The 25,327-nt window shown below is 41.1% G+C and overlaps 1 protein-coding gene across 1 annotated transcript in view; it reads right to left on the bottom strand.

Annotated features, from left to right (window-relative positions):
• Positions 1–3,295: 3,295 nt before the first annotated feature.
• Positions 3,296–25,327, bottom strand: part of LOC137879415 (protein bicaudal C homolog 1-like) — a 54,625-nt gene continuing 32,593 nt past the window's right edge. Inside the window, exons 6-21 of the mRNA XM_068720114.1 lie at positions 24,443–24,496; positions 20,352–20,534; positions 17,750–18,001; positions 16,131–16,262; positions 13,119–13,314; positions 11,313–11,474; positions 10,065–10,252; positions 9,817–9,958; positions 8,075–8,228; positions 7,658–7,817; positions 7,539–7,578; positions 6,879–7,033; positions 6,528–6,690; positions 5,904–6,067; positions 5,553–5,652; positions 3,296–3,548 (exon numbers count right to left, since the gene is read on the bottom strand). Coding sequence (XP_068576215.1) covers positions 3,421–3,548; positions 5,553–5,652; positions 5,904–6,067; positions 6,528–6,690; positions 6,879–7,033; positions 7,539–7,578; positions 7,658–7,817; positions 8,075–8,228; positions 9,817–9,958; positions 10,065–10,252; positions 11,313–11,474; positions 13,119–13,314; positions 16,131–16,262; positions 17,750–18,001; positions 20,352–20,534; positions 24,443–24,496 — 2,373 coding nt within the window. The 3' untranslated portion in view covers positions 3,296–3,420. The remainder of the gene's footprint in view (positions 3,549–5,552; positions 5,653–5,903; positions 6,068–6,527; positions 6,691–6,878; positions 7,034–7,538; positions 7,579–7,657; positions 7,818–8,074; positions 8,229–9,816; positions 9,959–10,064; positions 10,253–11,312; positions 11,475–13,118; positions 13,315–16,130; positions 16,263–17,749; positions 18,002–20,351; positions 20,535–24,442; positions 24,497–25,327) is intronic.

Below are 25,327 nucleotides of genomic sequence, written 5' to 3'. Positions count from 1 at the left end.
TTCATAATACATTAAAAACTCTGGCTGAAGCGGGGGTTTCTGTAGTTTGCCATTTTAATACTTTGTGCTTATCTGCTCCAAGAGAAGATTCTGGGAGTCGGAAGGTTACAGCATCTTACGGATACTGAAAGCCTGGATTTCCTGATGGCTTAGAGCTACCATCATCTTCCTGCCTTAAAGACGATTATATCTGTACATTCTTGTGTTATGCAGAAAACAAAACCAAAAAAAAGGGAGTTTGTTTGCATAAATTTATTACCTTCATAATATTTGAACAAACATTTCTTTGCCTGCTTGACAGTTTCTCCAAAATGTCCTGTTTATATCTGTACTACAATACAATTAGAATAACAATAGCATCAACAGATGCCACATTGAACAGAGCTTTGGCCACATGGCAATGTTTATACACAAATTCTTGTCTGGAACTTTGTGCAGAGTTGTACCTTTCTCACACAAAAACAATGGTTGCATAAGATGAAAAAGTTGTACAAAAGTTATGTATTAGCCTTAGTGGTTTACATTTATTATAAATGTACCATTTGATTGCAGTACAAAGACTCCTTCAAATAAATCCCTTTGGGAAGAACAATATTACTAATACAACAAATCAAAGACATAATTGTGAATCTACTCTATCAGAGGGCAAAAGACTAGACAAGCTGGCAGTAAACGTTTTGACTTGAGTCCCTTCACTGATCCGTAATAAAGCTGCAATAACATGCAGCAATATTATTTAAACATTCACTTGATAAGACAAGAACCTCTACCGCCCTCCGAGCAAACGCATCTGAACAAGGTAAGAGACGAAAACAAATGTCTGCAAGGCAGGAACACGAGTCACAGCACTGGGAGAATCAGTGCTCAACAGTTTCAATGTAGTACCATGATGAGCGGGGGCGAACCGGCCCCGGGTTTCCTCTCGGGATAAAGAATCCCTTTCTGGATTAGCGTTCTCCCTCTTCGGGTCTTTTCTCAAGACTTCCAAGGGGATAAAAGACAATTACCTGGTTGGCGTCGGCCACCGTGTCAGATTATCATTTAGTATAGTTTTAGTTACTTAACAACCACATTGAAAATGGCTCAAATCAGATGCGTGGGAGGTTGGAAAGTGGTTAAATGTGAACATAATAAACAAGTCACCTTAAAAAGGGATCATTGCGAATCGAAAAGAAGTGACAAATTATTGATTCTGTATGAGACCATGTGAGGACTGCTGTTACTTGCTTTTGTAGTAAAATTTGGCGAGGTAAATGTTCATGCACTCGACCGTGAAAATGTATCAAAAATATCCTCTACATACCTAATAGATGATATGCACTGTACTCTCATTTAAACCAAGGTAAGACTTTTGTCAGTCTTAGATTTTATATCCTTAATACTGCAAAGAAAAACATTTTTCCAGAAAAAAAAAGAAAACCACAAAGAGGCACTTAGTTGCACTTGATACAAAGTGCTCTCTAGATTTTGGAAGATGGATCGGTTTGTAGGCTAAATCCTCAGATCAATTTTAAGAATATCACGCAAAATAACATTTGAGACATCTGAAGTTAATGAACCATTTGAAAAGGAGGTTTTCCTTTTCCAAAACACATGACCGAACATAATACAGGAGTCCAGAACAAACGCAAGATTTGATGATAAACACTGCTGCTGCATGCATAATCCTGTTACTTCATTAAACTCCGCTTAACCAGGTTTCCTGGATATTAGATTGCACGACTGATACCAGAAAATTCCAGATTTGTATTTGTTTTCATTTTAAACCTCACAATCCTTCTGATGAATTTGGTTTATTTGTTTTATCTCTTGAAGATATTCTCATACGAGACCAATTTGGCTGTGAATACACTGGTTCTTTGTGTGATGCACCTCCCTACTGGAGAGTAAAGTTAGACCAAAATATTTGTGTTCTTAGCGAAATATCTCCCTGCTGAAAAACTAGTTATGTACATTGGCACTTTTCGCTACAGAAAGGCATGGCCATGCTCCGTTAGGTCCTTCCTTGCTCTAAATGGAACAGCCAGTTAATAGGAAGACAAAAAAGGGCACACAGTTCTATCATAGCAACTCGAGGTCTGGATACAAGGAGGAGTACTTTGTGAGATTTTCGGCACACAGAAAGGGCCACGGGGAGGCCAAGACTGACAAATAACAGATGAGACGAAAGACCATGTACTATAAACAAACAGAGAAGGAGAACCATAGAAAAATGCCTGTTGACACAATCAGAGAGAGGCCTTTAAAGCTTTGCCTAACTGCCTCACGTCTCTGCTACTGTCTCATGGCACAGCCACATCACGGCTCCACAGATTAAAAGGCAGGGGAAAAAAGTAAAATATACTAATAATCTAATTACAAAATCATAGAAACTCATTCATGAATGTATAAAAAAATACAAATGTAAACTGATTACCGTTAAACATCCCACCCATTCCCCTAAAATGGTAATAAAAACAAAAAATAAAATCATAATGCATAGTGAGTACAAAATATTAGATTTTTTTTTTTTGTCTAGTAAACACACAGACATGCAAACAGACTACGGTTGGACACAAACACTGACCTCAGAGGAATGTCCACCAATCAAAACACTTAAGGCAGCCAAAGGTCAAAGGCCACATGGATACTTTCCTTTGGTATATGTTAAAGTTGATTAAGTCACCACTTTGACGCGCTGACACATTTTACACTTCATTTGGTGGCGCCCTAAACTCACTGGTAAGTGCTTACATTTGGTTTGGTACAAAATGCATCTGTGCTTTTAGTCAATAAAAAAAAAAAAAGCATAGTTATGCTAATATAATGAATTAGGCTCTCACAGGCAAAAGTCTAGTAATATTAAAGTGCATGTCACTGATACAACAGCATAATACAAATGCAGGTCGTATCAATGTGTAAAATGATTGTACTAATCATTCTGCCTGTTCCCTTGAACGAAAATTGGACAGAAATACTGGACAGTACCCTTCATCAGAACCATAACAACAAACTTTCATATATAAATGCTCCAGATAGACTCAATGGCTCTACGAGGAGTGAACACTGAACCTCATGTTCGAGGAATCCCTTCTTTCTTGTCGGCACTTCAGGTAAAACTATGGCTTTTTATATATATATATATATATATATATATATATATATATATCGATATATATATATATATATATATATATATATATATATATATATATATAGATGTATATATATATATATATATAGATGTATATATATATCTATATAGATATAGATATATATATATATATATATATATATATAGATATACACACACACACACTATATGGCAACAACAACAACATTTGAACAGTCTTCATTCAGCTTAAAGCAGGGCTGCTGAGTCCCAGAATGACACTGGAGGCTGGTCTCCATCATGGACGGTTCTAGGAGGTCTGGAGGCACCTACCATCGCCCACTGACGCTGGCTATGTCTGCGTGAAACTGACGGGAGAGGCGGCCGCTAGCTCCCCCTTCCAGGAAAGAGGACCTGATGGGTGGCTCAAATAGTTTCCTCCGGTTCTTGTTTAGTTCTGTGTTGAAACAAAGAGCACCACAGAACATCAACAGAAGCAAAGGTGATTCAACTACTTCTCGTGTTGCTTTGGGAGCCGTAGTGAATCACAGAAAAAAAATACAGACAAAGAAAGAGTCAGTAGACACCACAGGCAAAAACATTGTTTTTCATGCACTGGTCATTTTGAAATTTGGGGTTATTTTGCTTCCATAACATGTCTTCTTTCAGACTAGTGAAAAGAAAACATCCAAAATACATATTTAAGTGTTTATTTACCTACTTTGTCTATTTGGGTCTGTAGATTTCTCCTAAATTCATCAAAAGTTAGCATTAGATAATGCCTAATTTGCATATATAAACATATTTCAGAAAACCCGTAATACAAAAAATAATTGTCTTAATCTTAAAGTTATCAACTTGGCAAATGTCGTGGTGATATCTATAAAATATTCTACTCTATTTACCTGTTAAGTCAGAATAAGAGAAAAATGTATGGAATTTACAATACAAAACATTAAAGGAAGTTTTCTCAAAATTAGTTTTTCTCAAACTCTGAGCCAGAGTAGCACTGATGTACACCAAACTTTCAATACAAATACAAAAAGAAATTGTCTTGATGTAAGTAATGAACTGGGGAAGTTTCGTGGTGATATTTATTAGTTCAATCTTTTACCCTATGCACCTTGGGTGTCTCCCCATAACGCTTCTTTTCAGCCTCCATTGATCAACGACTAGAAAATTGGATTCAGATCACTACAGGTTTGCTCAGATCAACAAAAGCCCTCTTTGTACCCATCTGGGTTTTATACAGCAGCTTTGACAAAACGCTTTCATAGAAATGTCACGTCATGGCATCTCTGAGTTATTCATATGATAACCACATTCTGTCGCTGCCAGCATAAACCTTCAGTTTGATTACTGGAGACAGGCAGCTCGCTCCAGCAGCTCTTTTTACTGGCAGACCGGCAGGAAGTTAGAACCTGGATTGCCTTGCCTCACATTCTATCTCTTCATAATGAGAAGCAAAAATACAGAAAGACAGAGAGACAGACAGAGACGAGCATGTTCCTGGTTTGGAGCCCTAGAGTCCGTCAGTGGAGATGAAAGTTGACCTTCTCTTGGCTGAGGCGTCAGGCAATGAAACCAATTCTGGCCTTGGATCGCTCTGCTTTCTTAAAAAATCAGCACTGGCCTCAACGTTTCCCCTTGTTGTTGCTCTTACCGTCAACCCTGTCTCTGGTCTGAGGTTTCTTAGCTTTTACTGAATATCCATGACAGGAAGCTCATGATCCCAACATGAGCATGATTAACGTATGCAGCCTAACAACTCCAGCTATTACAATGTCCAAAAAATGACATAATAAGTGCGACACCCACAACATTCACATTACATCCAGTGCAGAAAACATGACAGATTCTACATCAGCATCAGGGAGGCAGCTGGATCAACTGGAGAAAAACCAACACACTCCTATGAGAAGAATGTGCCTTAATCCTATTTACTCCTGCCGGTGCAAATTACTGGAACATGTTTTCATGTATCGTTACAAGAAAGAATTAGTAGCAAACTTCACTCTCTTGTACTTCTCTACTAGTCTGCCAATAATAAGGGCCACCTATAGCTTTCAAAGCCAGTGGTTGGCAGTGTTGATGACCTCTTGTCAGTTGGAGTTCACTCTTTGCCCTCTGCACAGCTGGGCTCCACTCAGGCTTGTGGCAGCAACAGACAAAATAGGAAACATTAATGAAACACATAAGCCAATTTGTGAGAACTGCCTGCAGCGGGAGCTGTCAGGACGAGGCTCCAGCTGGTATCAGTGATTGTCAGCACGGTAAAGAACCAACTTGAGACTGAGATGGTCGTTGGCAGGGATATCTTTACTGTAGCTTCTCTATTGTTGTTGTTTCGTTTTATTGGCCACTTTCAGTTTTGCCAGACAGTTGATTGCAGAGAAAGACCAGGACGAGGAAGGACGTGAAAGACAAAATGTGAAAAACACATGCCCTTCTTCATTGGTACCTGAGATGGCGAGCAGCATTTTCCTGCGGGCTCCAAAGGTGGTGATGCCCAGTTCCTTCAGGTCCTGGTCTGTTAGAGTCAGGAATGTCTGGAGGTCAATCTGGAAGCAGCAACAAGTCCATTTAAGCCACTATTACCACAATTCAGCAACTGTGTTAAAATTGTCACCCATGACTAAAAATACTATAATGAAACTTTATTTACTTTGAAGTAATAAACATATTTACATTATTTATTTATATTATTTTAACAGGGTATCTAGAAATCTTCAACCAATTACATCTCAAAAGAGGCCTTCCAAACACTGTTAAAAATCATAACTAGGAGAGGAGTGTTCACATTGTGCGCTACCTCTTGTTGCTGGAAGACGTCTGTGTACTTCCCTAATCCCAGTTTGCTGAACAGCTCAGGCAGGTCTGAGCCTTTCAGAGACGAGTTCAGACTGCAGCCGTTGCTGCCGGTTATCGAGGAGATGCAGTCCATGTAGTTGCTGCTGCTGAGGTAATGCTCTGCAGCTGTCCATCATAGGATTGAAAACAAAACAAAAAAAACACAATGATAATTTTCAAGAAAGCAAAAAAGCAGCAATAATTCATTCACATTTCAGCTATCACAGACAGAAAGAGAATATTTAAGAATATTTAAAATAAAGTCATCACACCCTTTTTAATTAGTTAACAAATGTAGACAAAGTCAGAAAACAATGTGCTACAAATATAGATTGATGAGACTAATACAGCTCCTGTTTAAGAGGTCGGTTTAAGAGGCAGACAGGAAAAGTCAGCTAAAGTGCCATCTCTGAACTTTAAAAAATATATATATTTCACCATCAATGCCAAAAAAAGGAATTACATATCTCTCTAACAAGTGAGGTACTGGCAAATTGTCATTGTCCTTGCATAGTTTGCCAATACAATGCTTAAAATATATCAGTGCTCGGTTTATCCTTGTTTGACAAAAACACGCCTAACTGACCAGATTTGTTCTGCTTCCTCTTTGGGCTGCCGACAGCGGAGGGGAACTCGGCGTGACTCGGCAGGCCATTACCGAGGCCGTTCCTGTCTCGCCAGTTGTCAGAGTCACTGCCGTTCCCGAGGCCTTCTCTGCTGTTGGACCGAGACAGGGACAGCGGGGAGTCCTGAGGCAGAAAGCAAAGAAACAAAGACAACCCAAGCATTTAACAAAGAGTTCTGAGACAGCATCTGGATATAAGGAACAGAAACATCTACCTGCAATGTACATGGTAAAACAAAAAAAAATCTTCTATAATAAACACATAAAGACAGTAAAGTCCAAGACGACAAGAATGGCCACTGTATGTCTGACCTCGTAGGTGGTGCTCATGCTGGGCTTGTATGAAATGTGATTGGCTCTCCGCAGTTCCTTGATGGTCTCAGCTGGCATGGACTTTGAGAAGCCCAGACCACTCCAGGTGTTAGTAGGAGTCCGCACCTCAGTCACCACAGGCTTCTTTAACATAGCTGTGTGAATATAGACGTACAGTGATACACTTTTACAGAGATAACACAAAATGATATTTCTTGTAAAACATCTAAAATTTTGTCTGTATATTTATTTTATCAGTTGAATGTTGTCCATGCTGCCATTAAATAGATTTAAAGTTTCATATTTTTCTCACTGGTTGTAATACATCTACTTGTTTAAGCACCTAAGCAGAATACAAATTTAATTTTACAGCATTTTTATACACACATATTTCACATTGTTGGTATCGTTGCAAGCCTTGGATTCTTAACTACATTTTTAGATGGAGTTTTGTGTGTTTGAACAATTATGGATCCAAAAAAGAATCAATGTAGTTTAAGATTATGAATTTCCATCCACAGGGATACACATTTGCAAGGGGGAAGATTTTCAGGGAACACATAACCATTGTGACCTTTGGATTATGTGGCAGTCTGTATTCAAGCACATCCAGGCACTCATGACATTGAATTATTTGATCAGATGCAAATAGCAACTTACCTTTGGTTGCCAACAGCTTCTTCTGTTCATAGTCAAATGCCTGAAAAGACAGCAGACCGTTTTATTCCATAATAATTTAAGAATAAGAATTATTTTCTATGTGTTGGATGTGTGTGTACCTGTATGTTGGCGAAGGAGGTTTGTGGTACCAGTCTGATTCGCTCCCTCTCGTTCTGCTGCGCTGCCCTCTCGGCCGCCCGCTCGCTGCCGGGCGCCCTCTTATCGGCCACAGGGCTGTCTGACGAGCTGGACTCGGCGTCCGAGAGAAGACAGTCAGAGCTGTTGGGTTACACAGAAATATTATTATCATGTGGAAAGAAATTCTAGTCTTTAATGTCATCGCTTCCTCTCATTATCACGAAGGCTGTTCACGCTCCCAGCTCATACTTGTTTTCATTATTAAGATACAGTGGACAAAATAACCAGCTCCTTCACTTTGTGTGTAAAAATACAATTTTGTCAGACTTTTAAAAAATAAAATATGTTTGCTATGACATGCTAAACAGTAGCAATACGAGCTGTAGATTCAGACATACTGTAGATGGGAGTTCTTGGTGCCCTGCAGTAGCTCCACAGCCTGTCGCTTCCCCGATGACGTCTTACATGAAGCCAGCATCTGTTTCAGCTCACTTCCATTGGCTGAGTGCGAGGGGCTTCTGGGCATGCCCACTTCCACAAATGTGTCAGAGCCTACAAACCATACAAAAACATAATTTGATTATCTTTTTTAATTTACTTTCTAGTTAAAATCGGTCCATATGTGGAAACTCAGAGTTTACAGCAGTCCTCTGTCTTCTATATAGAAAATACACAATATCAGGACAACCACTGCTGAAACACTTCATGTTTCATGTCATTTTTCATGCATGTGACTGGTCACTCAGTGTAAAAGAGGTGTATAACTTGGTGGGCATATGTATGTATGTGTGCATGCGTTTAAGTGTGACAAGTCTCAGTTGGATCCTGGATTAATTAAAAACACAGCAGCTGCAATTACAGTGGCTTTCCCTCCTGCTACTCTACTTTCAGCCTGACAGGAACCTGCTCTGTGTAACAGGATGTGTGTGTGTGTGTGTGTGTGTGTGTGTGTGTGTGTGTGTGTGTGTGTGTGAGTTTATGCTGAATGTACATGGTGTGCTGTATAGCGTAAAAATAATATGATGTCAGTCAATCTAATGAATCTCTCTGGGGTTTAATGTTTGAACAATCCCCCTGCACACTCTCATTCCACAGAGTAGAGTCGAGTCGGGCTGGGCGAGCCAGTCCAAACACATTCTGGGACACAGGAGGAGGTAAGGGAGGGAAAGGAAACCTTACCGGGACGCACCGGATTGGGGGAGGACCAGCTCAGAAAACAGCAGGGAAAAACGAGACGCGTGAGAGTGAAAGTTTGAGGGGAAAACCGCGAGCGTAAGACACGGAGGAAACGAGGGCCTTTCTGAACCACGAGGAGACCAGCAGTTAATCTGTCTCCGTTCCAACTCAATAAACGTAGTCAGAGGGAGTGTGAGGTTAGGACAGTACAGAGAAATAGAAATAAGTTCATTCAAGGCATTTTTTTCAAAGTGGGTTTAAGGGTTACATAAATTCCAAGTGGAAAAGCTTAAATTGGACATTTATGCAAGGTCCAGCAGAGTTGAAAATGTTGACTGCTCAAAAAAAATTTGTCTATCCAACGTTAAAATCACACATAAATCATAAATCACCCACAAGAGGGCAAGACTCCCAATATAAGTAGACTTTAACAGACTTGAAAGTGAGTTGAAAGTAATATTTTATAAAAAACGTTGACTATAATTTCCTTAATGTCCAAAGAAAAGGCTTGAAAGTAAAACGGAACAAGATAGGCCTGATATTTTGGACGGGTGGTAATTAGCAGTTAAACTAGAAAATGCATGTGCTTTCACAAGACCCTGCATTATTTAGGGCCTAATATAGTCTGTGAAAAATCTCAAAACAGATGCAGACGGGGTTGTGTGTAAACTACACTGGAAGTCTTCATACACTGGCATGTTTTTACGTGTTTCTTGGTTTCACAGGGATACATTCCCGGCTGCACGCGGCCCTTTGCCACATGGGCATATTATCCAAAATCCTTTAGAACTCTGTGGCCAGAATAAGTACGATTTGCTTTGACACTACTTTTTTTCTGAAAATGATCTGAAACAAATCAAGTTGCTTTTTGTTATAAAACTCAGAGCAATTACTGTAGTTTAGACATGGAAAAATGCCACATATAGTTGTAGGCTGGTTGAGTTTCACTCCATAAGAGGAATACCTTCATCTGGGCTGGACTTGCTGGACAGCGGTTCTGAAGGATTGTGTCCACTGGCCTCCTGGACCGAGTCACATGGGGCTGGGCTCAAAACTGTTTCTGCAAGTGATGCAGTCCCTATCCTCCCATAGACTGAGCCAGGATGCTACACATGCACACATGGAGAAAAATACATAAAAGACACATTAAATAAACAGAAAAGTCAAAGTGAACTCAAAATAATGCAGCACATCGAGTATTACTGGGCCAACCTTGACATGTCCATTGAGAGTGCAGGGGCCCTTGTTGCAGTCAGGGACCCCGTTGGGCTGTTTATCTATGGGGGCGAGGCCAGGCGGAGGGGACGGTGTACTCTGTGTGTAACCCTGAACACCTGACAGCAGGATGCTACTCAATGTGGCCTGGGCGGCGGGGTGCAGCATCAGCTGAGATGAGAAGCCTGAAAACATAAGTGGTGAAGAGAGTAGCATTAACAATTTGAAACTTTCAGTAGCTCATAAGGGATACGTGTACAACTTTCCTTGAGACCTGTAGGTTTCTGTTTATTTGTCAATCCATCTACCTCTTTATACAAAACCTTAGAACATAAAACAAAACGATCAAGCACCTTTTGCGGCCGCTAAACCTGTGCAAATAAGACTGAAAGCATCCCCCAAAGAGTCAAATTCACTCCTAAGTGCACTGCCAAGCAAATAGTGTCTAAATGCTCCTGTTCCATTTGCAGATATTTAAATGAGGTAATATAGATTTGGCTAAAAATCGGCCACTTTCTCAGCAAATGAGCCTCATTGCAATAACAGTAACAGTGAAATTATCACTTCAGAAAGTTGGTGGTAACTGAAGACTGATATCCGCTCAAACTCATATTTTGGGATGCAGTCACTGCATTGCAGTTACAATGACAGTTGAGTCAAAAATAAAATAAAGCTATCCTACATGTCATTTTTGAAAATGCATGACGAGATTGAAATAAACAATGGAGTTCCGCTGCAGTGCCTCGTGCGTTAATGTGTACAGCGTCTCTCTGGATAGTAAGACGCACGTATTGTTTCTGCTGCGGTAGGATCGCTTTCGGTATTTAATAAACGCAAACAATGTTTCAAAAACTGACTCCCCCCCTTCACAACCGGCACATTGGCCTCAAGCACATTTTTACTTTGCCACACGGATAATTGCAATCAGATGCAGAAAAAGGGCACATTGCACTCATCTGCAAAACTTTATAGCCTCGGTTTAACTGAAATATCATTAGCATTCGTGAATCATTGCAAATGATGCGCAACTGTTAGTGCGATCAGCGGCCGGAATCCCATCTTTGTGAATTCACCCCTCAATCCGGTACTTCAAGTAAGATGTATTCAAACACATGGGCAACAAATATGGACTCACCATCATATTTTTATTATGATGTTGTTGTTTTTTTAAAACATGCATATGTTGACTGGAATATTAGAGAACCACATGCCAGCACAAAAAAATACATTGGCCATTAAACAAACCTTGAGTGCTGGTGAGTGAGCTGGGCCAGAGGGATGCAGTGGGTGTGGGCGTGCTAGGGCTCGGGGTCTGCAGAGGGCTCATGGAGGAATTTAAGCTGTTGAGGACAGCGTTTGGTGCAGCAGAGTTGGAGAGGGAGTGGGCAGCCGTCGCTCCCAAGAAACCTGAGCAGAACAGAAAGGAGGGAACAGGAGGTGAATAGATCAGCGGTGGTCCTGTCAAAGCACCGAGACATTTTTCAAGCTAATCACACGTTGCACTACGGCCTTCAAAAAATAATCTTGGTCTCCCAGCTATTCAACTGGTATTCCCTCAAACTGTCATCAACCAGACAGCAAACAAGAGGAAGAATTTCTTAAATTTCTACAAGGTCATGGATGCTAAAGTACATATCTCGTATGTCCTCATACCCAATAAACCCATGTTATTGAGAGAACCAACAATGTGGTGCTTGGTGTCTTAACCCAAACGCAGCATATGAAAACAGAAAGAAGCAGGTCTGTGGCTTTAACAAGGGGCGAGTTTGGCTCCAGGAATAAGGCCCAGTCTTCTTCTGGCAGACTGGTCTGTAATCTGAGGAACAGAAGCATGTAGCAATTACTAAATGCCAGGATGTGGCCGTCCACAGCTTCACCCCCGGGCCCTGGGTTTAAAATGAGACAGCGAGAGAGTTTCTACTGCACTGGAACTTTATGGCACATTGTTTTTTGGTGTGACCAATTTTTTTCTGGGAACAGGAGGACATATAATAAAATGCCATTTCAAAAGTTATTTAATCAAAATCAGACAAAAGGGTAAAAAAACCTCACATGCTCCTTATAACCCCATGGTCGCAGATATTGAATAAACATATTATGTATATTATTAAACTATTGTCATAATACTCCTCTCTCAAACATGGGAGGGAATTTTCAAAGTAATATAATGTAGATGTGCTGGGGTCAGCATTTGATGATAAAGAGACACAAAACAAAACAACAAATCTATTGCTGGCGTGTGCTTACATCCATGAGCTGCTTCCTGTCAGCTTATTCCACTATCTGCTTTTCCTATATCCACTGATGCATCATTCTGACTGGAGTTAGATATTAATCCTATGATACAACTCAAAACAACAACAAAATCGTACTAAAATCCATTTAAAATTCACCCTTAGACACAAAAAAACCTTCTTTTAGGCTGAACTCTGTGCCTTAATGTTGAGGTCAGCACTGCAGACAAAAACTCATACATGAGTTATAACCATTCCTCATCCTATAATTCATAAGCTCACAATTCATTCAAAGTGGCACAACTAAATTTGAAATTGATGTTATTTTCTGATGGTTGGCTGAGATTTGTACATGTGGGACTCATTTCTTAGCATGATATTCATACCATCATGGTGAGGTCAGTCCTGCGGAAGAACAACTCCTCCTGTAAAGTGCATACAGATGATGCTGCCATGACTCACTGGCTGTGATTTATGTGGATGCTGAGAAGATCTTTGCATCCGATTTAGAAAAAAAATCACTTGCACTCAGGGATTCAGTTAATCAGCTGGTAACAGGCTTTGAAGAGATCTGGCTCAGAGATAGCTTCCATGGATGTGTTGCTAGGGGGGAATTCTCTCCGTGTGTGACTGGTACAGATGCGACTGACGTTGATGTATGAGAGCATTAGCACCTCTGCAAAGACATTTCATCTTCAATGCATTTGCTGCAAGGAAGAAGAGGGTCACAACTTATCTTTCCACACCAGTTTGTGTCCCCCCCCCCCGCAACGTGGAAAAAGTTTGTACATTCTTAACAAGTTGGAAAGTGCCATACCCAGATTGCTCAGCCCCAGGCCAGCTGAGGCCAGGATGTCCAGGCCAACGGGGCAGATGAGGGATGGGGACGGGATGTTGGTGGCGGGATTCAACGCCACAGAGGGCGACACCCCGTTGCTCTCCAGACCCAAGAGGAATTTCCGGGCTTCGTACATGTTCACTGCATTCCTCTCCACGCTCTTGACAATCACGGACTGAGAGGTGATGGAGTAAAAAAAAGACAGGTGGGGTGGACAGGGAGGTAAGAGGAAAAAGGGAAGGAGAGAGGCAGAACAGACGGGAGGAGAAAGGCGTGAGAGAGAGACAGAAGAGGAAAGGCGAGGGGGAGAAGGCAAGGGATAGATATGATAGGGAATGTTGGCACCAGAGATAGGGAGTGAAAGGGATGATGAGGGGGAGACAAACATAAAGGGGAGGAAGGAAGAGGGAATTAGGATAGATTGGAAGGATAAACATTTAGGCAGTGTGGGAGAGAGATGGAGACAAAGTTTCAGAGAAAGCATTTTTTAATCAATTGCATAACATACATTATCTCGCTCATTGATAGCAGCATTGAAGAGAATATGAGGCAATGCCTGTAACTCAATGACTATTACACTATGAGGCACTAAATCAACAACGAAGAATTACGAACAGGAAATATTTTAAATCAATTAGAGAAATGACTTCTACATTTTCCACATCACCAGTAACCCTGTCCTTAATAAACATGAAATAAAAACGGTAAGTGAGCACAAATCACGTCCGAGATCTTTGCGTTTTGCCAGAGTTGAGTTTTTGAAAAATAGATTCCAATCATGATCAGTCTCTCCGACACACACACACACACACACACACACACACACACACACACACACACACACACACACACACACACACACACACACACACACACACACACACACACACACACACACACACACACACACACACAGTCTTTTATCGGTCTGCCAAAGTGCCTGGACCACCGAGACTACGACATGCATTTGGACAGGCCTTTTTGGATTACAGCTGTCACCTCGTTAAAATGTTTAAGTGAAGGGTTCTTAAGAGGATCAGGGTAGAGCAGTGTTTACACTGGCACCTCAGCATCAGTCCCCACAGGCCTGTCGGTTTGGGCACTGAGCCCTGGCTCGGGATGGGATGTGGGCACCTCGAAGAGACAGGCAGGACTGGGCCAAGTGTTGAAATATGATTAGGAATAGTACGTTGTTCAACAGTAGACCATGAGTAACATCAGAGCTTGGCGTTGGATATAACACAGGCGCACTATAGTCGCTGCAAGAGTTTGTAAATCACAATATAAATGATCAATATGATATTTCACTAATTCAATTCTATTTAATAAAAGGAGAATGAGCGTACCTCCAATTTACTAAGAAAACAAGCAAAACAAGTCAGTTATTTCTTTAGATGGAATAGCTGAGCGGTATAATAGACAGATTGAGTCCATCAAGTGAAACATGCACGGCAGGCAGTGATTCCCCACTGTGACTGACGTAGATTATGCCAGAACTCTTCTCAGTCTTGGTATGGCACGATTCCCCTTGGTGTGAGGTTCCAGTTTTTCCTTTTAAATTTCATTAAATAGCAATGAAATGTGACATGGAGATCTATAATTTACTTTAATGTCATGCTGTGACATTTGACGGAGAGCAATTCTCCAATGGAACAGTGAACAAGTTGTTTCTTGGTAGTCCTTTTTTCTCTCTCTGCCTGACACAGCATATGAACAAGTGGGACAGCAGTTTGTTTTTCCAACGGTGAAAAGTTAGGACATGTTTAGTTTTAAAGTTTAAGGTTTGTTAGAGCGGAGTAAATTCATTAATTGTGGTCATTCAATAACATTGTGCCTTAAAATAGATGTTAATGCTTCCAAATACAGTTGGAAGTGCAAAATGTAAATAGGGCAGTGCATCCAAATAATTTCTTTTATACACTACAGTGACCTGACATCCCAATTTGTCTGGTATTGTACTTGCTTCCAACTGGGTGTTCCAAGTCCCTACAAACATGTGTGAAACACTCAAATGTTCCAGTTTTCACTACAAATAACAATAAAATGATAATGTTATACTTGTTTTCAGCGCTTACATAGTTTATCATGTTCTTTCAGACTCATGATTAAATAACTTGACAGAACCCATCAGTACGCCAACGGTTAGCTGTCATGCCGAAGAGAAAGTCTGTTTTTTCGGAAGAGTTCCAGGACATAAGTACCTGGCAAAGAAAATGCTGCGTTCTGCACAATGTTGATATAAAAGATCATATTAAGATGGCCAGGTAGCAATACACAATAGCACACATATTGTGTGTGCATAAGCGCATACATGTGCACGTGCATACGGTACACTTAACAGCCCCAGTTTTGGGGTTTGAAAATACGGTCACCCTATTACACACATACTTTTTAATGCCACTGAAAATGCTCAGTAAATGTGGTCCTGTACGCACGGTTTATCTGATTAAGAAACCACCTTATATTAGAGGATGTTTTAACTTTAACAAGGCCAAGTCTGCATCCATGCTAGCTGCTCTTTGAGACATGCTAACATCATTGCTGGTATAATAATTTGCACTACATACAAAGTACAGTAAAGGTTGATGGGCATTGGTCATACGTTTTTCAGGTATCTCTTGTATTTATACATTTTAAAAGCCCATCTACAAACAGGCATGTCAAACTAGCTTAGGTTGTAAATGCTGTTGTATGTGGCATTGGTGCAATATTATTGTCTCTAAAGAAAAAACAAATATTGGACATATTCAAATTTCAAACTGATGCAGACGCTACATTAAAAGTCGAGGGGATGTTAATGAAATGCATCCTCAGGGCAGCATGAATGTCTGTGCAAAATGTCAACATCAATCCATCTTATAATTGTTGAGATATTTCAGTCTATTATCAAAGTGATTGTGCGACCTCACCATCCCTAGAGCCCTACTGCTAGCATGGCTGGAAATCCACTGAAACTCTTCGTGCTGTGCGATTGTAAGCTTGGTGTCATACCTTGCTGGGTTGTTTTGGCTTCGGTTTGATACTGATGAAGACATCCAGCTGCTCCATTAGCGCTGTGATACACTGGGGCTCCACCTCAATGTCCTCTTTAATGTCAAACATTAACACCAGAGGCAAGCAGCCCTGTGGAGCAAACACAAAATTAAAAGTATATTAGCAACATACTCTTGTTTTATCATGTCAGCTGCAGACTAATATCTCTCAGAGCCTGGCTAGTACAGTGTAACACAACTATGTTCCTATATTATAGGCTATTTCTCAAAACAGTAGTAAATTTCCCTTTAACTATATTATTTGTAGGCCTACATGTTAGACATGCCAATGAATACAAGATTCACTGCTAGATTTCTCCCACACAGAGCTTGGGAAATTCCGCAAAGAGCAATCTGTTTTGCATGATCACCACCACAAGCACCACAGACATCTATATTTTGGGCTGAGTGCTGGACAGCGCTCCTATTGTGAGTGGGTGTAATTAGCAGCACAGTATAGATGCCTGGCTGGCTCTGATAGGGCCTGAGATTGGCGCTGTAATCTACAGTCTGGCTGGAAGAGGACATATCACACAGTACACAACCGACTCCTCTCTCCCCTGCTGTACGTCCTGCTCCGCCTTCTCTTCTTTCTCAACCACCTCTCCCATCGTCTGCTCTCTATGCTTCTCCACACATGAATCAACTGTTTTTACGGCCTCACTGCAAACAGACAGTGAGAGGCTACCTCTTGTGCGTCCAGACCTAGAAAAAGTCATGTTTAGCCACTGCAACAACTTTGGCATTTGCTAAATGTCTTTGGGGCCAAATGGGAGACCGCAGACAAAGAAGGCTCTGGCAGAATTACTGCCCCACATCATGGATCTCCAAACAGAGAGCCGAAGCCGTTTACGGGCCGAGATGTCTTATATTCACCAGCTCAGCAGAAGCTTTTAGCCAATGGTAATTAAACAGCCATCACTTTTACACATTTTTGAAACAAACATCTGATTATGTTCCTGAGTAATTCAGATCAGGGTAGCCTCAGTGGTTACAGGCAACAAGACAAGAATGACCACAGAGCATTTTTAAATTTAAATGTGAGGCGCTTCCTCCTGGTCCAAAAAACGGTAATGTGCTGACCTCTGAATTACAGTCTGAGCTGACGTTTAAATCCACCAAAATCGACTGTATACGCAAGCCAGATCATTACCTTTATACCAAGAAGGATAATCTGTATACAGTCAGGACTCAAGCCAAGCGGACGCTAATGTGTGTGTCCATCTCACGTGCAGGTATGTGCCTATAAGTCACGCAGGCTAACCTTGAGTCGGCTAAAGATTGTTATATAAATGGACGATTCAGCAGCAGGAGCAGAGCCAAGCAATACTATCCCAAGGCTATACAAAACCCAAAAGGCAATCATGGTTTACTTCTTAAACCTCATCTCAAAACCCAAAATCATTCACACATCCCATATGTTGTTAGTGAAACAATGACATCCATTAAAGTAACCACACAGCCTGTGGAATCTGTATATGTAAAGAATCTATTGCCAATGCCATCCCTTAACCCCAAAAACAAAGCTTAGCAGTTAAAAGTAATTATTTTCAACCAGCGCACGTCAAATGTACACACCATGAGGTACTGCCGTGCCAGGCAGACCGATTCAATGGTGCCCTGAATGTAGACTGTGGATTTCTTTTGGGGGCTGTTGGGGTCAGGGAAGTGGATCTGGGCTCCCGTTCGCTGAGTGATGTGCTTGATGTTGCTGCCATTGCGGCCCTTCATAAAGAGGTGGTGCTGGGGTGCGATGTCCAGGTGGGTGGTGACGGAGATGGTGCTTGCCAGGCTACCAGCCAAATGCTCCAACAGCAGAGCTGTGCCCCTCTGTGGAAACAAGGATGACAAGGTAATGTAACAGGTAATATGACAAATTATATTAATATATAAAGAAAAATACACGTTTAATTTAATAAGACTAAGAGTCTACATTCATTTAGAGACTCTATGAAACTATGCCAAGTCATCAACTAACCACTATTTTCATTGTAGATTAATCTGTAATTATTTTTATGATTAATTGATTAGTTGTTTGGTCTATAAAATGTCATCAGTGTTTCCCAAAGTCCAAGATGACCTTCTCAAATGTCTTGTTTTGTCCACAACTCAAAATACACTCAGTATAACAACCATGCTATCAGAGTTTCGGATGATAACCATTTTCATAATCAATTTATGTTTTTTTGTTAATTGTTTATTCTATGTCTTATAATTGCTTATATTGCTCATCAAACAGTCCAAAACCCCCAAATATTCAATTTGTTATGATATAAAACAGAGAAAAGCAGCAACTCCACACAATTGAGAGGTGAAAACAAGCAGATGTTTTTCATTTGTGCTTGATAGATAAATAATTCCAACCATTAATCTGGTATCATTGCTATAGATAAAGCTTTTGTCAATTGCCTAATGTATTAATCAACTTATCTTTTATACAGTAATGTCAACATTCATTTTGTATAAGCAGTGTACAGTATAATAGTGAGGGTAAATATAAAATAAAGGTTTTACAACTTATTATGGGCACATAATTGTAGGAGAAGATGCCCTATGAGTGTAAAAATCTATCAACAATAAAATATAAGAGTATAATGGACAATTTACTGACTCTCAAACAGTAAAAACCTCATAAAGATGTGACAAAAAAAGCTGGAACAATATTTAATTTGGAGCAATAGCCAGACCACATAAACACATCAGTTAAGGAGTGGAGCAGTGGAGACATTTTGCTTATTTCCCACAGAAAACACCAGTTTTTTTTCTTCATAATCAATGGAAACTATTATATTTTCCACTGCATCTGCCGGCCTGTTGAACAGCCTCATTCCTTTCCGGCTCTGCAAACCATCACTTGGCCCAGTAAAGTAAGTCATTTCCAGTGTGCAACGAGAATCCACACACTGCGGCCAGCATAATACAACAATCCACAGCGGTTTTGGCAATCCTCAAAGGTGCTCCAAGTGTCTCACACCACCACATAACAGAGCACACATATTCCTCTAATCCTTTAGCCTTCATCTGGCATACTTCCCAATCCCGACTGACCCCTCAGACCTACCACACACTCAGGGGCCGTGCTTCTGCATGCATACATACATGTGCACATATAAACTGTACACACAACACGGTGCACAAATGCACACTAGCATGCAAATCCAAATAAAAGTGCACAAGCATACATGAATAAATAAATGCAGGGATGAATAGATGCCAAATGCACTCACTGGCAAACAGAACAGAGCTCCATATTGTTAACAGAGGCTCAATAGTGGAAAGAAGTGAGTTGGTAGATATGACTTGGCAGAGATGATGAACGGACTCCTTGGCAGACTTTGATTAGCCACAACTCAGATGCCAGTTGAGGAAGTGCATCTGTGTGCGTACATAAAATATACAGTATGTTTACGCCTGAACAAGCTGCAGAGTGGAAACACAGAGAGAAACTCCCAAATCTATTTGAAATAAAACTCAAGAGAGGCTTCTGGACTTGCCAGATTATCCCTCCAACTGGAGAGCTTAACCAGCAGTTGTCCAGTTCAAGTGACCAAATATCTCTCAGCACTCTGCTGCTCCTGTGGTGCTGAAAGTAATGAGGCACTTAAAACGAGAAAAGTGAGGAACGCTGACAGTGTCGGTGGGTCTTGACGTGGTGCAACTCTGGAAACCTTTTCTTGGTCTGTGGCTCGCCATGTAAACAGGTGGAGAAGAATGAGGGTATTAACTCAAATATTGTTACACTGAAATGACTGACAAGGAGTGCACATTTCAGGGATTGGTTAGTTATTCAAGCAGGACACACGCTGGATGTTGGGGGAGTTGAAACTTTATGATTTGGTCTCTTTGTAATTTCGCTCCAATTTAAAAAGGGAAAATACAAACTCAACAGAATTTATATTGTTGCCATTTGGCCAATTAGTACTGAAGCTATTGGCTTATATGGAACCTAATTTAGCACTGAAACAATTTGTCAACTGACAGAAAATAATTTGACAACAATTTTGACTAATTAATCGTTTAAATCACTTATCAAGCAAAGCTGCACATTCCAGCTGCTAAAATGTGATTTGCTGCTTTTCTCTATTTCATGCGTTTGTAAATGGAACTTATTTGGATTTTGGGCACTGATCAGTCGCTCAACTATCCAATATTCTCTTCAAAATGAGAAGACCCTCCTCACCTTGACGGCGTTGGCGTTATTCTGTGAGCCGCGAACCACGCCGGTGGCCCTGTAGAGGCGAGTCGGGGGCTTGAAGGAGACAGTGAGGCTGTAGGTCTGCGAGATGTGCTGCACAGTGGGGGAGCTGGGGTCAGACTGCATGATGGCGGGAAGCTCAAAAGACAGCACAAGGGGGAGCAGTTCCTGCAATATGGTGGGATGGAAGAAGAGAGGAGGGAACAGAAAGTGAAATGACAGAGAAAACCCCCACCATGCTGAAATACCGCAGTTATGACAAGTTGGATAAGCTTATCATTATGCTGCCAGTGCTGCTGCCAGATACAGGGAAATAAAACATTCCTGAACAAAATCATAAATAGGCACTGTACAGCGGCTTGTGCTGTCATTCAGACTGATGAAGACCATTTGGACAAAACACAGTTAAAGGGTGATTTCTTTACACACTGTAGACATATGTGAACTGACACACAGACATAACAACAGTCCCTTGAGCAGAAGGTGGCAAAACTTCACCTGTCAGCTTAAATAAATCCAGACAAGTTAATCAAAATGAGGTCAGCAGTGTCAGCAATAAGAGAGGCACCCTTTGTTACTTGAAGTATGCTACGGATTTAAACATCATGGCTGCAGTCGTTTATAAATCACTCAAAAGCACCACTTTAAATCTTGTGTTTACCAGAGATGCGCTCATACGTTTCTTTGAAATGAGTCATCCAGCATGAAAAAGTGAGAAAGAAATTTTTGTCGACTAAGACTAAAACAACTGATTAGTTGACTAAGAAGGGGCAGTCCTAGTCTATGGCCTGCTCATTTACATACATTCATTTCAAATCATTGAATCAAACCACAGGAGCAGCAACAGGCGTCAGCTCCTGTCATTTGTATCACAGCCAGTCACTGAAACAAAAGAGACGCAGGCAAGACAGAAAGGGCCTCGCTTCATGCATACACATACTTATGCATGCATGGGAGAGAAATCATTAAAGGCACACACCCATACACACACAAACTGAAGGGAATGTACATTTACACACACACACACACACACACACACACACACACACACACACACACACACACACACACACACACACACACACACACACACACACACACACACACACACACACACACACACACACACACACACAGAGTTATCCAAACACTGAGTCTTGGGCAGAGCGCCACTATGGTTTTGGCTGCCAGTGAAGGGCAAGCAGCATGAATTGCTCTGACCAAAGAAATGCTTCCCTGATCAGTCCCATATGCGCTTGGCCTTACATGTATATCACGTTTCAGCCCTCGCTCTCAGAGGGCTTGAGAAATATAGGTCAGCACTGAGGGAAACGCAAGAGTGGACAAGCAGAGCAGCAGGAGTCGGGTGCTGAATGAAGAATAGACCGATTTTTATGGTGGAGCTGACCTCAGCTTTATTAAAAAAAAAAAAAGTCTTACCTGGCAGATATGAGTTTCACATGTATTCAAACTGAAAGCGCTGTTAAAAAGCCTCAGTTCTCCTGACATAAGGGTGAGAGATGAAGAAAAGTGAAAATATCTTCGAGGTACAGCAACTGGCCAGACCTTTCATCACCTGCCTGTCAGCTCCACCTCGGAAAAGTCCAAGAAATCCCTCGAGAATCCATCACCTCAACAACCGACTTGTTTCAAACTCAAACAAATCTCCACCCAAAAGAACCTCAGAAATACAGTAGACCTTACAAGTCCACTGAAGTACGTCAAAGGGACATTTCATTCACTGCTAATGCACCTCAGGGAGAAGGCACAACCTCAGCCACTTCTGGTTCCAGGAGAGACAGGGGAGGATGTGGTCTAAAGGCCACCCAGAACCAAACACACAGCAATGCTGTCTATTGTTATGCACTGGCGACCTCAACAGTAGGGGGTCAATAACTGGAATAAACCCTCCTGCATTTTACAATGTGGTGTTTTAATTTCGACACAATACCACTTTCAAACATTCCCCTCTCATTCGTCTTTTTATAAACACATTTAAAGGAACAGTTTGAGATTTTGGGAAAGTTTTTAAATTTCTTGTGGAATGTTATATGAGAGGATCAGTTCAATATGAAGCTGGAGTCAGGAGACAATTAGCTTAAGTTAAAACAACAACTTGTCTTTTTACACTCCTAAATTAAATCAACAAGATATAACATGACAATTAGTCAGCTTTGCTGGTGCTGGCAGTTTTATTTTACCTCTAGACAGAGGCCAGTCTAGCTGTCTAGTCTTTATGCCAAGCTAAACTAAGATGTGCTAAACTAAGCTCAGCATCTCCTTACTCCGGCTTCATATTATACGGATAAAAATGAGATTGGTATCAATCTTCTCATCTAACTCTCAGTAAGACAGTAAACAAGTGTATTTCCCAAAATTTCAAACTATTCCTTTAAAGCAAAACTTGTGCATAAGTACACACCTGCTATTTGAAAATAATGGCACTTTGGCTAATAAGGTGATTGTTAACATTTACAAAGAATCCCTTCAATTAAAGTCACTCTGGACAAGTTAGTATGTTGGGCAATTACTGTGTATATATTTTATTTGTGAAGACATATGTTTGACAGTTTGTATTCCGGCAGTTGTCAGTACTGATAAAGTGAACAAAGGGAAACCAATTAGATGAAAAGAAAATTTCTCAAATGGGCTACTTTTCCTTGCTGCATTTGAGGAAATTGCCTCCAGGTTCAGTGATGTAGCTCCAACATAATTAAAGCTATGTGTGGAAGGGCTGTCTAGTCGTGACTGTTGAGTGTTAAATAGAACAGCGTAGAAGGTTTTTGGGTCTCATAGGATCAGAAGAAGCCAAGTTGACAGAGAGGGAAACCTGTCTTTTGATCCTCCCTCGTCATCCGCTGACTGTGTGTTCTTTAGAGGCCAGAACAATCTCTGTGGTTCTCTACAGCTTATATTTTAAACCTCTTTCTACAACCCTGCTTCAGTTAGGTTTGATTATCCTTTTCTTTTTTTTTTTTCACCCATAGCAAAACAAGTAGATGATCTGGGTTGCGGCTGGTTGCTTATGAAAACAACCACTAAGCACGGAGAGGTATGGGTATGCGTACATGGAGACATTTGCCAATACACACTGCACAAATATATCCAGCATGACCTTCTCCCGTCTCCCTCTCCATCGCACACACACTTCACTTGTTAGTTTTGGTCAGGCCATAGTGGAGGAACGTGTTCGCTGTAGACGATTGCTGCGGTGTTGAAATGCAGCAAGAGTTCAGGGATGTAACACTTCACATGAGCACAAAGGTTCGAAGCCCACAAAGCTGAGGCTGGAGGTCGGGCTTCCAGTCAGACTTAAACTGTGGTTGAAGAAGAGGCTAGGAAATGGGCTGGAGATGGGCCTGCAAACGGGTTCTTGTTCTAGGGAAGTGGTCTGGGAAAAAGTTAGGAATGGTGCTTGTGGCTGAGAGGAAGCACTGAAACTGTGCCTGGAGTGCACAATTTCCTACTGCAACCCCGGAGCTCTCCATTGGTAGGGTTAGATTGAGAACTTGGCTTCCTTGAGTCTGATGTTTTGTTTGTGGAGGAAGTAACTGCTTTGAGCATTGCAATTGAGAGCAAATAAGTAAACTCCAACAGGATTTCAGACTGTGATGGATGCAGACTGTGGTTTAGCCTGCCATTGGCTGTGTATGTCACGCTACACTCTTCTCCGCTATCTGCACTATCCATTTTGCAAGGACACGGTCACTGCATCTTGTGCTTAGCGCCGCCCAAGACGGTTGTGATTGGTTTAAAGAAATTCAAACAAGCCAGAGCGTTTTTCCCTTATCCTAGAATGACAATGTGTGCAGCCAGACCTTTCTTTAGCAGTGACACAGCGCTGTGGAGATGGGTCTGGCTATGCAAGACTAGAGGGGGTTAGTCAGGCTAGCTAATGATTGAGCACAGATGGAGTGGTTCAATGTAAGAGCACGAGACGGGCACTCCGAAACAGCAGTCCACAATTTGCTGGGGGAGTGTGGCCAAAAGAAGGGGGAAGAGGAAATAATGTGGGTAGAGTGTAAATATAAACAGGAGCTTCCATGGCTAGCAGGCTAAGAAGGATTCCTACTTACCCTTATTTTTACCCGAGCTGCCTCCACCCCTCCTGGCTGCCCTGCGATGGACACCTGTTCACAATAAAAAGTAACATATGTAAATCAGCTAGCCAGTTCAAACCCATTCCAAGACAAATAATGGCTCCGATCACTGTAGAATATAGTTGCACTTCATTTCAATGTCGAAAGGAAAATCCAGAAGAAATAATGAAAACAGCTAAAGTTTAAAGGCTTCCTCTAAACTAAAACCTAATCCCTTTTTGTAGCATATTTCCAGTTAATGTTTTATATTCTTGAACCACATCATTACAGTTACAATAAATCTAACATTGTGATTAAAAAAAACAGCCTCCACAATTGAAGTGACTGTTTTTTTTTCATTTTGACACAACCACCAAGATGAGAGGCCAGATTAAAGGAGCACTGTGTAGGATTTATTGGCATCTAGCGGTGAGGTTGCAGAACATCCGCTCACCCCTCCATTTCCAAGCGTGTCGAAGAAGTACGATAGCTTTCAGGTAACGTAAAACCTTGAATGGCTCTCTCTAGAGTCAGTGTTCGGCTTGTTCATTCTGGGCACACCATTTCTTTAAATTACGATATTTTAAAAAGTGAAAAATAATCTCATTAGATTTCTTTCTTATTCTTTTCCCTCATTCAAAAGGCAACTGCTCACCCTTGTAGAGACAAGAAAAAGGTGTTATTAAAAAAAAAAAAAGATTAAGTAAACAAATCCAGTCAGTCTGGTTCATCTCTGGCCTCCTATACTTCCACACGAACAGCAAATATTTTTTTTCCCCCATTGTTAAGCCTCATGTTGTGCTTGAAGAGCTCCAGGGAGAAGGGAAGGTAAGAAGCCACTTCATGGATTTTCACAGTTATCTATATTTACTCATCAACACC

The sequence above is a fragment of the Cebidichthys violaceus genome, unplaced genomic scaffold (genome assembly GCF_023349555.1).
Source record: "Cebidichthys violaceus isolate CVI_PGR_0920_01 unplaced genomic scaffold, fCebVio1.0.p SCAF_10, whole genome shotgun sequence".
NCBI lineage: Eukaryota > Metazoa > Chordata > Actinopteri > Perciformes > Stichaeidae > Cebidichthys > Cebidichthys violaceus.
This window is presented reverse-complemented; position numbering and strand designations above follow the sequence as displayed.